Source organism: Quercus robur, chromosome 9 (assembly GCF_932294415.1).
Source record: "Quercus robur chromosome 9, dhQueRobu3.1, whole genome shotgun sequence".
NCBI classification, from domain to species: Eukaryota; Viridiplantae; Streptophyta; class Magnoliopsida; order Fagales; family Fagaceae; genus Quercus; species Quercus robur.
In genome coordinates this window covers 55,105,860-55,120,461 of record NC_065542.1, presented here as the reverse complement: position 1 = coordinate 55,120,461, position 14,602 = coordinate 55,105,860, and the positions used below count along the sequence as shown (strand labels likewise).

At 31.6% G+C, this 14,602-nt stretch overlaps 2 protein-coding genes across 7 annotated transcripts; both read left to right on the top strand.

Moving 5' to 3' along the window:
• Nucleotides 1-1,051: 1,051 nt before the first annotated feature.
• On the top strand, nt 1,052-7,861 carry LOC126699154 (uncharacterized). Of its 6 annotated transcripts, none has more exons than XM_050396804.1 (11): nt 1,064-1,359; nt 1,453-1,557; nt 1,622-1,698; nt 2,675-2,754; nt 2,924-2,984; nt 4,644-4,711; nt 4,842-4,923; nt 5,612-5,692; nt 5,822-5,899; nt 6,637-6,756; nt 7,464-7,861. In XM_050396804.1, the coding sequence occupies exons 2-11, from the start codon at nt 1,464-1,466 to the stop codon at nt 7,644-7,646; spliced, it is 924 nt and encodes a 307-aa protein (XP_050252761.1). In that variant the 5' UTR covers nt 1,064-1,359; nt 1,453-1,463; the 3' UTR covers nt 7,647-7,861. The 6 variants fall into 6 exon arrangements, with proteins under 6 accessions (XP_050252764.1, XP_050252763.1, XP_050252761.1 ...); XM_050396803.1 differs by having other exon boundaries at nt 1,065-1,359; nt 5,816-5,899; XM_050396807.1 differs by lacking the exon at nt 6,637-6,756 and having other exon boundaries at nt 1,052-1,359.
• A 2,456-nt stretch (nt 7,862-10,317) lies between these two features.
• LOC126701233 (acyltransferase GLAUCE-like) lies at nt 10,318-14,138 on the top strand. Its single transcript, XM_050399338.1, has 4 exons — nt 10,318-10,375; nt 10,544-10,762; nt 13,229-13,242; nt 13,605-14,138. Exons 1-4 carry the CDS (start codon nt 10,318-10,320, stop codon nt 14,136-14,138), a joined length of 825 nt encoding a protein of 274 aa, XP_050255295.1.
• The last annotated feature ends 464 nt before the right edge of the window (nt 14,139-14,602 follow it).

The window sequence follows — 14,602 nt, the reverse complement described above, 5'->3', positions numbered from 1 at the left end:
CTTTTCCAACAGTTGGTCTCCCTCAAAATCACCACCAACAGATTGTACAACAATGCTATAAATACGATAAATTATGCCTTTTTAAAAAAAAAATTATTATAATATATTAAGATGACAAATTGTGATTTAAGTAATATCATTTTTATTGTGACCATTATTGCTTAGATAGAGTTGAGTTGGAGCTGAGTAATTTCATTTGATGTGAGTATATAGTTTAGATTGAAGCAAATGGACACCACTTTAGGTTTACATATTTATTTATCAGTAAAGTTAGGGTCATAACAAAAATCACAATATTTTCAAAACACCCCTTTCCAGTTTTCCTTCTACCTCACATCTGTGCCCATCACAATCTATTATTAAATTTTGTTTTAATGGTATATGTATGAAATGGTAGGCAAATAAGGTGTTATTGTATATCTTTGTTAGTTAGTCAGTTTTTTTTTTTTTTTTTTTTTTTTTTTTTTTTTTTTTTTTTTTTTTTTTTTTTTTTACATTAATGGGGGTAAGAGGATTTCTACTTTTATATCGTCTTTATTGGAATTGGAAATATGAAAAAGTGGTAGTTGAATTATAAGAAAAATAATTTAAAAAAAGGCATTTAATCACAAACCCAATCTAATAAATGACTCCTTCTTAAAAACAGTAATTAAAAAAAAAAAAAAAAAAAAAAAAAAAACACTATCGACTTGCTAACAATTGTGCGACTATGAATGGTTTCTACTTTTTACTTACTACTAATCATATGAATCCATAACTTTTTATCAACAATTTATAATAACACAAGTTAGCTTATTGTTGTGGACTCTAGTTAGCTTATCTAGTAAAGTTTTTGATGGTTGAATAAAATATCTGGAGTTCAATTTTTTCTTACACAAAAAATTGATTGATGTCTTAATATGATGATAAAGAACGGACGCATAAATTGAAACTCTCTCTTAAAAAAAAAAAAAAAAAAAAAAAAAAGAAGGCTAGCTTATCGTTAAATTGGGGTGAAAATTGGTCTGTCACGTTGGCCCAATTGATTTGGTGTTTTAACCGATAACCAAGTTTTGCTTTGAACTTTGTTATCAAAAAAAAAAAAAAAGTTTTGCTTTGAAGGCAAACGAAAGGTATAAATAGTACTATTAAAAAGAAACCCTCAATTATAGTATAAAGAATCAGAAAAAGGTTGAGGAAATTGCTTTGTTCCACAAACAGTAAAGAATCATCTTCCTCTTCAATGGCGCTCTATTTTCTCTATTGCTTTGATTGTAGGGCTTCTTTGAAGCCCCTAGAACTACTTCCAACCTCAATTTATACCTTACCCTTACCTGGGTTTTCACCAAATTCAATCAAACCCACTCCAGCTCCAACAAGGTATTGTCTTTCTGTTTCATCCTCAAGCAATTTTGATTGATTGCTATCTGTTTGTTGAATTGACTGTGTAAAGTTATTCAATGCATCCAACAGCTTTTGTAGAAATGGCTGTTCCACAAGTCAACAAGAAACTGCTTGATGAACTTGAAGCCATGGGATTTCCAAGGCCAAGAGCAACACGAGCTCTTCATTTTTCTGGTCTGTCTATTTTTGTTTTCCTAATTGTGAATGAACATGAATAAATGTTTGTGTTAATAATCAGGTAATTCTAGCTTAGAGGCAGCTATAGAATGGGTGATTGATCATGAGAATGACTCAGACATTGATCAGATGCCCTTGGTATGATGATGATTTCTCATTTTCGTTCTCTTCTTTGCTTACATTGAACATGGATTTTTATTTACTTATTTTTGGTATTCTTATTCAATGATATCCTTATTTTTAAACTTCAATCTTTATCAAATAATGAAGTCTCTAGTATAGTACCATATCCTCAGTCATGCTGAGAAATAACACTAAAACTATAGTTTGGAGTGGGTTTGTGTTTCACAAAACCAAAATATTTGATATTCACATTGTAGCTTCTTGTATACCTTTTTTTTTTCTTCCTGGGTTAATAAGTCTAATATTCAAAGGGGCAAGATGCCCAACAAAAAGAAGAATTCCTTTAAAATAAAAGAAAAGAAGTGAGAAAAATAGAGATAAGGTTATTGTATGGCATAGTCGGCTATTTCATTTTGAATAGAACTCACAAATAATTGTTAAAAAAAAAAATCCTGATCCCAATTGCTAATTTTGATCTTATCCGTCAATTTTAAAAGATTGCTTGGGGATTCAAAACTGTAATACTCTTGGTTTGATATTGAAATAAAGAGAAACATTTTAAATAGAACATATATTGGCCAGTAATCTTCAGCTTTTTTATTTTGGGTATATCTACCAGGTGTCTGCTTATTATAAGATAGAGGGTGTTCATACAATTGAAATTCTTTCTCATATACATGCTTGTTTAGCGGCCAGTTTTGATTGGGTAGTAAGAGCTGAAGTTTATACGGAACTGTCAATTGTTGTTTAGCTAAGTATCTTTTCTAATATGATCTTGTTTTTATAAGTTTGTTTTTGTGGGTAGCTTTTGAGATTTGGAATTTGACTTTATCTTTGCTTCTTGTAAACTCCGTTTCATTGAAAGGAGGTGGAGAGAAAAAAATTGTCTTTGGTGAATATGTTGATACATTTTTTACATGAACTTATAAAATCTTTGGTGTTGCCCATACTGTCACTAGATTAGTTTGCTTGACTGTTTAACTTCTCCCAGGTAGCAGTGGATATTGATCTTGACTCACCTCAACCTTTCGATATCACAGAACAAATGAAAATAAAGGCACAGGAACTAAGGTTTCCTTTTCTGTTTTTCTAGAACTCCCCCTCAGATTCTTTCTCCTCTTTTGACCTTTTATATATAATTCTTTAATCTGGTTGAATATTTGAAAGAAATTTCGGATTGATCTTACTATTTCTGGCTAACTGGTTCCTTTCCATGACTACTTATGTTGTTGAGTTTCAGGAATAAATCACATAAGAAGAAAGAAGAAGAAGAAAAGAAATTGGAAAGGCAAAGGGAGAAGGTATTATGCAGTTATTTCTATGGTTTACTCTTTCCTTATTTGATAGCTCCTTTATGGATTTACCTTGCCTTTTCTAAATCTTGTTAAGAATTTTGATTACCCTTTTAACTTTTTTACTGCTTTTTCTCTAATGGAAGACAAAGAGAGATTTGGGGAGGGATGGGGGTAGATAGTTAAAATAGTGCTTTAAAACACAAGTAGAAAATGTGTATAGTATGAGAAATTTTAAAGTGAAGCTGGGCAATTTATTAGTATCAATTGATATATAATTAATCTCTTTAAAGCTTGCCTTGGTGTGATAACAAGTGCCTTCCACCAAAAGTAGGTTGCAGGTTTGAGTCTAGGAATTAGCCTCTCCAGAAAAATGGGGGTAAGGCTGCCAATCAATCACCACTCCTAGATCCCACAATAGTGGGAGCTTTGTGCATTGATTATGACCTTTTCCTTTTTTAAAAGCTTGCATATACTGTCTATTGGTTCATAAAATATGACATTAGGAATAATATGCAACTTATTGTACAAATAATGATTAATGCAAGTTTTTCTACATATATCCTTGCAGTTTTCTCCTAAGTAGACTCTTCTATACTAGAAAATTACCATGATTATAATGATAAATTCAATATCATGGTTGAGAAGATTTAATGAGTGGAATGTGAATGGCAGCTCCTTTTGAAGAATTATAAGAGGCAAAAAGTTGGTTCTAATGTTCAAGCCATAAAATATGGAGTGTTTTGGACTCTTGGGATCTTGCTTAGCTAGCCTAAATTGAAGAGTCTTATTTTATTGTTTATCTAAGTAATGTTGTTTCTTGTTTAGTTTTAATTAATCTTTATTAAAGTTGGGGTAATTTGATAATTTCTAGATTCTTGGGATTTGGCTGTACCAAAGGACCATGAGTCGTATATTATGTTTTGAACTCCTTTTCTTTTTATTCCAACTACAAGATTAAGTGTCTAACTTGAAACATTTGCTAGTCACACAGAGGAAATTCATGATAACTTAAGAAGAATTGTTGCACTTAGGAATGAGAAATACAAGGCTCAAACTAATATTAGAAGATTATTTTTCGAATTCAATGATGGAGATATGATTATTGTTCATATACAAACTTGGTTTAGTATTCTTTTTCTTTTTATTTACAAAAACTTAGTATTTATAGGCCTTTATACTATAAATTCATTGAGAGATGTGAGTTTTAATAAAATTATTGTAACTTTTTTTTTTTGGGAAAATAATTATAGTAGGTTTCTTAAAACCTTGCCTAGGTTTATCATTCAATTCATTGTTTTACCATCAATCAAACGTCAAATTCTTTTCAGGATTCATCAAGATTCAATCCTTTTTTATTATCTAACCTTAAGTTCTTAAATATCCAAACCCATTCAAGAATATTTCAAGAACATATCAAGAAGCCTAATATAGTTGAATTTCTTAAAGATCTTATATCATGATTCCTAAATTCTTTTTACCCCTGAAAGACATTATTCAACAGTGAACTTGCCATAGCTTTTTTATATTTTAGAACATATTATTGATGCTTCATTGTTGGTTTTTGTCAAATCAAACTCTTCTGTTTGTACTTTGGGATTCTGTTAAGAGCTCATTTCATGTACTTGGCATTTACTTATAAAGACTTTTGTTGTGCTATTGTTCCAGGAGAGGATTCGAGCTAGTAAGGACCTCACTGAGGCAAAACGAATTCTAGAAAGCAATGAAAAACAGCGGTCTGTCTTAATTTAGTAATTGTTTTTTCTATTTGGCAATTTTATGTCTATTTATCCCTTTTTGTCTTTAAATACATTAGATTTTATTCCTTCTATCTTAAATATTAATATATTCACTTTGTTTTTTCAGTTATTTAGCCTTGAAAAAAAAAGAAGAGAAGGAAGAAAAAAGGGCAAGGGAGAAAATACTTAAGAAACTAGAACATGATAAGGTCCTAAAAATTTTTTCCACATTTCATTGTGCTTAGAACAATTATTAATAGATTATAATTTTTTTCTAGTAGATTATGTGTGCGTTTGGGAATCATTGAAAACATTTTAGCTTTTAGCTTTTTGTCTTTTTGTTTTTTGTTTTTTGTTTTTTTTTTTTTTTTTTTTTTGTTTTTTTGTTTTAATAATCTAGCTTTTAGTTCTTTGTAACGCATTTAACATAAAAAATAAAAATAAAAAAATTATAAAAAAACATAAATGTTACCAAAAACTATATCTTTTGATAAACACTATGCAAATAAGTTACCGAAAATACACAATTCCCAAATGAAAACTTTATATTATAGATTTCGCTATCATTGTCCCTAATACACCTATTCCCTAGGGCCTGCCCATTTCTATGGAAGGAGAATTTTTTTTCTTTATAGTATTTTATGGTCAATAAAACTAGAGAGAAATATGTATTTTGTGGAAGTTGTGCTAATACAGGAAAAATGTTTTCAAAAAATATTCTCAAAGAACTTGAAGTAAGCAGCAACCAAGAATAGAAGAGAGACTAATGGGTTTTTATTTTATTTTAAATTTTATCAAGTGATAATTTATATTTTTTAGTTCATTATTCCTGATTTGAGGTTTAATACATTTCTCAAGAATTTTCCATGACTCAAAAAACTATGCATGTCTTCATAGGTAGAAAGGAGGTCAAGACTTGGATTGCCACCAGAAAGTCCATCTGTAAAACCTTCCACTCATTTGTTGCAGGAAAAAACGGTACAGTTATTTTGAAAGTGATGTTTATAGAACTTAGCACTCTTTTGTGCCATTGCATAATATAAATTTCTTTACTTGAACTAGAGGGTAGAGTTATTTTGATGTTGTTCTTTTTATTATTAGTTGCAGACATCATTGCCTCTGAAGTCTGTAACAAATGCAGAGCAGATGAGAGAATGTTTAAGGTCTCTTAAGCGCAATCACCAGGTAAATTGCTCATAGTGTAACAAGCACAAGAGTTCAGAGACATTTCAAAAATAGATTGGTTTATGTGTTTTATGACATTATTGTAGAACCATCACATTATAAGTGGTTTCCTAAACTATTTTTAGCAACTTCATTCTGTGGTTAGAGTGTGCTTCAATTTCCTCGTTATATGTTTCAAAAGCAAAGCATAGAGTTGAAGTTTTCCTAAATAAAAATTCTGGTATAGTGGACTTCTTATATGTGAAACATTTAATTAGAGGGTGGTTTTTTTTTTTTTTTTTGGAAATCCATTGGGCTAAAGATCTCCACAGATAAATTGTCACAACAATGAATTTCCTTTGCATTTGAGTTTTCAGATAAATGGGAGGTACTACATCTTATTATTTACAAGATAGATAGCTCTCCACGACCTTGTACTAAAAAGCTCCTTGCTTTACATACAAATACTTAAAGAAATAAAGTGCATGCTTGAATTCTTGAAAGCCTTTTAATTAAACTAAGGTGAAGGTACATGCACCTGTTATAGTATAAATCATATGCATAGGATATTTTTAGGGTGCCTGCCATAGATATTTTTTGCATTTCTTTGACTTGTGAACTTTGGGTTTCACCAGTCCCAAATGTGGTCCATTTTTGTTAGTTAAGATTGTCACATGCTATTTCATTAACTTCTATATTTTACATGTTACTCTGTCAGCAGCCTGATTCCCACTGCCTTTTTCTATTTATTCGTCTAGAATGATGGTGCCAGAGTTAGGAGGGCCTTTGAAACTCTTCTGATCTATGTTGGAAATATCGCAAAAAATCCTGATGAGGAAAAATTTAGGAAGATTCGACTTACTAACCCATTATTCCAGGTAAACAATTTCTTTGATTGATGTGGTTTTTGGGGGGGGGGGGGGGGGGGTGTGTGTTGCTGAGTAACCCTCCATACCAACTATATGAGTAATCTGAGCTGATTGAATCAAGTAGAGACCATTTGTTATCTCCACCAAAGTCCAGATTGTCCTTTTGATGGAAACTTTTGGGATAGGTTATTGCCACAAGACACTGGTAATGCCAAGTTATTTTCCACGGAAATTAGGTTACTTTTGGTTCGGTTTTGGATTATTATTGGGTTCACTTTCATGATTTTTAACTAGTAAAAAATAATACATTAATTCGCCAGGCTCATTTGTATGAAAAATGTAGCCTCATTAGTCATGATGAGAGCCAAGAGCTCTCCATCCTGATTGTTGGATCACCATATTTAGTTTTTCTTTTGATCACTACTGTCAAGTAATGCATAGATTTGACGAGTGTTATCCTCTTTGTAGCCTTAAATTGAACGGTCTTAATATCTACTGCTTTTATGGTCTGTCACTATTTCCTGTTACATTTGTAGACCAGCATGTTCCTCTGTATAAACACGATATACCCAAAGAAAAAAGAGAAGGGTTTCGTAAACATCGCTAAAATTTGGCATATAATATTTTTATTTGTTTTTCTTGGTTTAGGTGTACTTGTATTGTAAGATTTCTACTCTAGTCATTTATTTATTCTTTAGCTATTTAACACTTAACAGGATAGAGTTGGGAACTTGAGAGGAGGTATGGAATTTCTTGAGCTCTGTGGGTTTGAGAGAACAGAAGGAGACGAGTTCTTGTATCTTCCTGATGATAAGGTTGACATGGAAATTCTAAACACAGCTGGGTCTGAATTGAAGTCTGCAATGACCAACCCCTTCTTTGGACTTCTAAGTGTGTAAGAGAGGATTGTACTATGATTTTAGGTCAAATGACTTGGGTCTAAAACTTGGCCACAAAGAGAATGGTAAAAAATTACCCAATTGGGAATGCCGTGTATTTGGCTGGTGTTTGGTTCCTCACCATGGCCATGGGCTTAAGAAAATTGTAGTGCATACAAAAGAAAGAGCTTGAGAATGAATGAAAATTATTCATAGTATGCATCTTTGATCTCCAAGGAATATTCTTCCAAATTTCTACTTTAAAATTTTCTGCAGATTTTTCGTTGTCTCTGCAAATTTATTGGCAAAGGCTTTCTGTTCCACCTCTCTCTCTCTCCAAATTTAATTGGCCAATGCAATTTTATATCTTAGACATTTTCACTAGTAGTGTATGCCTTTGTGCTAACGTAGCTAACGGCAAAAAATCGTTTTTTTATGCTACCTAAATTTTTTTTTATGCGTTAGCTTGTCATCAGCAAACCACTCTTATGCATTAGCAAACCACTCCTTGCATAAAAGGTAAGGATTAGGTCAGAGTTGCATTGAACCAATCTGGATGATGTCATGTGTCTACTATTGGACATAATACTTGTGCAAATATACACAAACATTTTTGTTGTGTATTTTTATTTTTTATTCTTTCTTTTTGTTTCAAGAGAATGAATAAAGAGAATGGATAACAGATGTGAAGAGAGAAATAATTTTTTTTTTAAATATTTTAATGAAATAGTTAATGTGAGTGTTGTGAAAAGTGGTTAAGTAAAACAGAAAAAATGGGATGTTATGTTAAAATAGATTGAAATTTTTACATTAGTTGATGTGGATGCTCTTAGGCAATGGCCTAAGTCCCAAACGGAAGAAGACCCCCCTTCTATTAACCAATAAAATATAATTAAGGCCCTTTCACCTAGGAAAAAAAAATCAAGGCCCAAGAAAGCATTGTAACAAAAATTTTAATTAATAATTTTTTCTTAAAAGAAAATAAAATTATCCCCTCTTTAAATTATATGTATTCTGTAAAATTCTTAAAGCGCTTTAGTCAATCTTTTACTGTACTGTTTAAGAGTGTGAAAATATTCATTCTCCCAAACATAGAAAGTGAAGAGACTCTTCATCTCTCTCTTCTCAAACTATTAATAGTTTTATAGACAAATTCATTAAATATCTGATCTCAATTTTGCCAAAAGAGAGATTGTGACAATTTGTTAAAATAAAAGACACATTTTCTCTCCATCTTGATTTTCCAGGGATCAAACCCCAATCTATTCATTGCTTACATTGCCGCTTTTGACTTTCCTACCTTTTTTTTTCTTTTTTTTTTTTTTTCTTTTTTTTTTTTTGTAGCTTACTTTGTAGTAATTGCTTAGCAATCAATGTACAATGTGTTGACTACTCTCCTTTCATCTTCATTTCTGGTTGGCTTTATTTACTCTCTCTCTCTCTCTTTTTTTTTTTTTTTTTTTTTTTTTTTCTCTCTAGTTTATGCAATTGGAAAGCTTTCTCCCTTTCATTGTTGTTCTTGATTTCTTGTTGGTTGGGTGAATGAAAGAGTTTGAGTTTATTTCTATCAAATCCTTAGTCTATTATTATTATTTTTTTTTTTTTTTTTTGAGTTTAAATTCAATAAGGACTTGGGGCAATACCCCAAGTTTACACCCTCTAATACCAGTATCTCATATTAACATTTTATAAATTAATTAATGAATATGACTTGTCACATACAATAAATCCTCCCTAATACCCAATTTCAAAAAGGTTGAAATTTGGAACCTATCTTACTAAAATAGTAAAATCCCCCATCCTCTTTTCAACCGCAAATGAACCTCTAACCCACTAGAGATTTTGTCGAATCTGCCTTAGAAATTGTCATACCAAGATCTCTCTTAATAGTTATCACATCAAAAACTTAATTACTAATATTGAATCTCAAAAAATTTGAAAAAATACATTTTAAATTTAAAAAATGATATCAAAAGCTCAATAAGCATTAATTAATTAATATTTAAATATAAGAAAATGTTGCACTTAAAATTGTACCCTTAGACCGCAAAATACATTGAGCTGCCCCATCCCTCCCATGCAGAAGAAAACTACACTAAGCCCATATTAAATTGTAATTTAGCCACCACCACGCATCCTTGGTGACTTGGCGTGATGGTCATTCTATAAGTATTAGTGCTTCTGGGGTGTGAAGAGTAAGAGTCGGGGTTCAAGTCTCTAGAAGAAAGCTTTATATATATATACACTTAGATTATACCTTGTATTATCTTGTATTTAAAAAAAAAAAAAAGTAATTTAGCTTTAAAATTATCATAGTTTTAAATTAATTAAATTAATCAATAATTAATGTAACTCTTAATTTAATATAATTTATTTACATTCTTAACTTTAACCTTCTATTGAACATTAATTAGTTTTGAAAAAACAGCAACCACTTTCAATAGTAGTCAAAAAAGCACAATGGTCTTGAATTAGTATAATTTAGTAACCGTGTTGACGCTTTCTCGTTTAAGAGATGTCTCATGCAAACTCTTGCTCCTATAAATAGTCATTCTAGTTTTGTTCAAGACATTTCCGATGTAATTTTTTCTTCCCACATTTTATACAATTCTTTTATATTGGCCACAGTTCCATTGTGTTGTGCACCAGAGCCAAAAGAAGCACCCATAGGGGTGGCTCATATATATATAGAATGGAGAATATGAAGTTACTTGAGAAAGTTGTAATTGCACCCGAAAAACCTACAGAACGTAGACAAATTTTCTTATCAAACATATACCTTTCCCTTGTTGTGTACCAAGAATCCGTGTCCTTTTTCGACCCCCCAAGTTCCCAACAAATGAAATGACATACTTTGAAGCTTATCATAGCTTATGCAGTGCCCTTTCCAAGATGCTAGTACCTTTATGATTTTTTAGCTGGTAGGCCAGTGCCATGTTCGGAAGAAGATAATCGCTTTGAAATTGATTGTAATGGTGCTGGTGTTGTGGTTGTTGCAGCAATAACTAACACCAGGTTGAGTGAATTAGGTGACCTCTCTTCTCCCAAGCTGGAGTTCAGGCAGTTGGTTGCATTGTTGGATGAAGAGGGTGATGAAGAAAGGGACTTGGAAGGACAATCCCCTTTTGTCTATACAGGTTATTTTCCCTTCGGTTATTACTTATTAGTATTTAGTACTATACAGTTAATTTATTAGTAAATAAATTTTTTAGTATTATAAGATAAAGCAGGCTAAAATAATATAATACGGATTTCGTATAATTTATTTTTCATATGAATCAGAATATCATTTTTTTTTAAAAATGAAATTCTTGAAAAAGATGTATCTAAAATAAATGAAGTTCATAAAAAGTAGTATTTTAAAAAAGTTTTATTGATAATCCGTTACCAGATTGGCACTTAACTCTCGTTACATGTGAGTTTGGTAATTAAAAGTTAACTTTTTGCTTAAATTATTCACTATTTGTAAGTCTCATACTACTTTTTGTTTTATCTCTATTTTAAAAATATATAACTTTAAGCTTTTTAAAAATAAGTCAATTTTTTTTTTTTTTTTTTTGTTACACATTATGCAAATAAGCTACCAAAAAAAGTTGTTCTCAAATGGATTCAAAAAATCAAAGTAATAATTTGCCACTTATATTTAAAGTTGAATATGTTAAAAAAAATCAGTCAATTAGCTAATGGCTATTTATAACATAAGCCTAATTGTGGTTTTGTTATTTTTTTTTAATAAATTTATTGTCCGCTGGGGAGTGGCTAGACTCATTAAACTTTTGAAATATGCAGGAAATAATCTTAATTTCTCCATATCCTTAATGCCGTTAGAAGTTTTTAAATGAAATGGAGATTAAAAAGTAAATAAATGAGACCTATTTTCTTTCAGTTAGATGGACGTTTAAAATAAAAAAAAATTTAATATAAAAGAAAGAAACATATAGATGTTGATTATTATGCCCTTGCTTTTTATTAGTTGTTAATAAATGTTTTTTTTTGTGTGCCAATTTTTGGTGGCGCCATAGCATAATGAAACTCTCATAAGATTATACTTCCTTTAGGAGACTTTATGTGTCCCATATTTAAGTGATAGATGAAAAACTCAAGTCTTAAATTTTCTAGTTGTGAAAGTTACATGTTATGAGGTAACATTCTATTAGTTGTGATAATACTTTGAAGACGCATTGGAATAACTCCTACCATGAGTAAACATCATGGAGTTACAATTAGTTAAACTCATTGATGGAATGAGAGTTATGAAATAAATCTTAAACTACAAAGGTCCCTAGTCTAGCATATATGTAGCTTGTACCTCCATCAAAAGGTCATATGTGTGGAAAATGTCATATACTAAAACTCTATTATTTATACATTTTCTTAAATAATTAGTTATCTCTAAAACACTTGAACAACTATAGTTAGAGATACAGAGTGCGTTTGGATTGCACTGAAAGTTGCTGAATTTGTGGCTGCGTTTTCCATTTTTTTTTTTTTTTTTTTTTTTTTTTTTCTTTCTCCCAGCCGCACTATTTGACCAAGTCCACTCTGAACAGTGCATTCGTGCACTGTTCACGGACTCACAAATTCCACTTTTCATCAACTTTTTCATTAAAAATGGGTCCCACGATATTATTTACACATTTAAAAATTATTTTGCTACAGTGTTTTCAGTTTCAGTTTTCAGTTTCAGCAAAAATAAGCTCAATCCAAACGGACCCACAGTTGTTTTCTTCCTTTACTCTAGGTTTTCTATACCTATGGGTCTAGGAAAAATCTTTTCTTAATGTCCAATTCACCACCTTATTCCAATCAAAGCACAAACATAACCTTCCTATGGGGCGAAATCATTATTTTCATGATGTAATTGCTACTTAGATGCCTTCATTCCTAATGAGGTCTCATAAGAATTTCTTGATGTGATTATTCATCATGGCTTAAGATGCTATGGCCACTCCCAAGTCATTTTTATATTTACTACTTCAACTAGCATCATAAAGATCAACAAAGCCTCATGTTGATCATGATAGGAAATTAAAACAAACTATAAAATGATATTTCACATGTTAATCATGACAGGAAATTAAAACAAACTATAAAATGATATTTCAAAATAAGATAAGTGCAAGAAATCTGAAGCACACTTTAAATATATATTTTTTCTTTATGATCTAATTTCATAAATACCATAAACTTTATAAAATCTAGAGCAGAGGAAGAAAACAAACATACCTTCGGTTATAGTTGTTCAAGTGTTTTAAAAAGAACTGATTATTTAAGATAAATGTATAGATGAAAGGGTTCTTCTAGTCTATATGACTTTTTCAACACATATGACCTTTTTGATGGAGACACATGCTATACATAAGCTAGACTAGGGACCCTTTTAGTTTAAGGTTTATCCCGTAACTCTTATTCCATCAAGGAGACTAAACAATTGTAATTGTATGGTGTTTACTCATAATAGAAGCTATTTCCAAAGTGTCTTCAAATTATCATCAATTGAGAGTTACTAATAGAATGTTACACCATAATGTGTAACTTTCACAAATAGAAAATTTAAGACATGAGTTTTTCATCTATCACTTAAATGTGGGTCACTTTTTAAGGTTTCTTAAAGGAGGTATAATCTTATGGGAGTTTCGTTATGGTATGCCCCCCAAAATTGGCAAAAAAATGACATTTATTCACAACTAATAAAAAGCAAGGACATAATAATCAATCTATATATTTCTTTCTTTTATGTTAATTTTTAATTTTAAAAGTCCTTCTAACTGAAGTAAATAGGATCAATTTATTCCGTAATTTTTTTTTTTTTTTGATTTAATGAACTGTTAAATTATTTCTCAAAAAAAAAAAAAAAACTGTTAAATTCCTTTTCCTATTCTTTTAAAGGCGTAATGCCAAACTTATATTGAAAAAAAAAAAAAAATGTAAACCATGTAATTGAAGCAAATCAATTTGACAGTGAGTTTGTTGTGACAGTTTACACAGTTTGGATGTGGAGGTTTAGCACTTGCCTCTCGTGTCAACCATTGCACACTAGATGGGGTGGCAGTCAGAGGTTTTGAGGCAAATTGGGCTGCTTTAACTCGCGGTGATAATCTGGTTGTTGTGTCTAATTCAAACCGGACAATTCTTAGAGCTCGAAACCCACCAAATATTAGTCATCCACACACTATTGAGTACTCAAAAACTACTGAGACAGATCATAATTTATTCACTGTACGAGGTTTGAGTGGCATTGTCACAAATCAACCCACCACATCACATAATCAGACTCATATGGTCTATTTGTCTCCGGAACGCATAAGCTACTTAAAGAAGGCGGCCCTCGGGGGCGGAAAACTGAAGAATTGCACCACATTTCATGTTGTGGCAGCAAAGATATGGAAGGCAATGAGCATTGCAGTACAGATGCAAGAGGAAAGGATTTTCACCATGTTGTTTCCGATGGATGCTTGCAAAAGAACTGTGCCACAAGCACCATGTGGGCTTGCAGGGAATGCAATGCATTGATTCCTGGATTTGCAAGAGCAAGTGTGAGGGAGCTTAGGGAGGAAGATGACTGGTTCCTTGTGAGAAAAGTGCAACAAGGGGGTGGAGAGACTTGATGATGAGTATGTGAGGTCTGGGATAGATTGGTTGGAGGTGAACAGAGGAGTGCCCTGTACGGAAAATAGCTTCTCATTGGTGTCATGGTTGGGATTGGGGCTAGAAGAGGAAGTGTTTGCAGGGGGAAGAGTAAAATGTGCCACTCCAATTGTGGTTAAGCCTGGCTTGGTCATGCTGTTGCCGGGGCCAAAAGGCGAGGGAGGCCTCAATGTGTGCTTGCAATTGCATGGAGATCAAACGGATGATTTCTATAGGTTGATGATGAATGTATAAAATGTATTCTCCTCTATTATTTATATATGTAGTTCACATAGTTCATGGTTCTCTAAACTAAAACCTTAAATTCTCGACCTTGTGAAGAAATAATT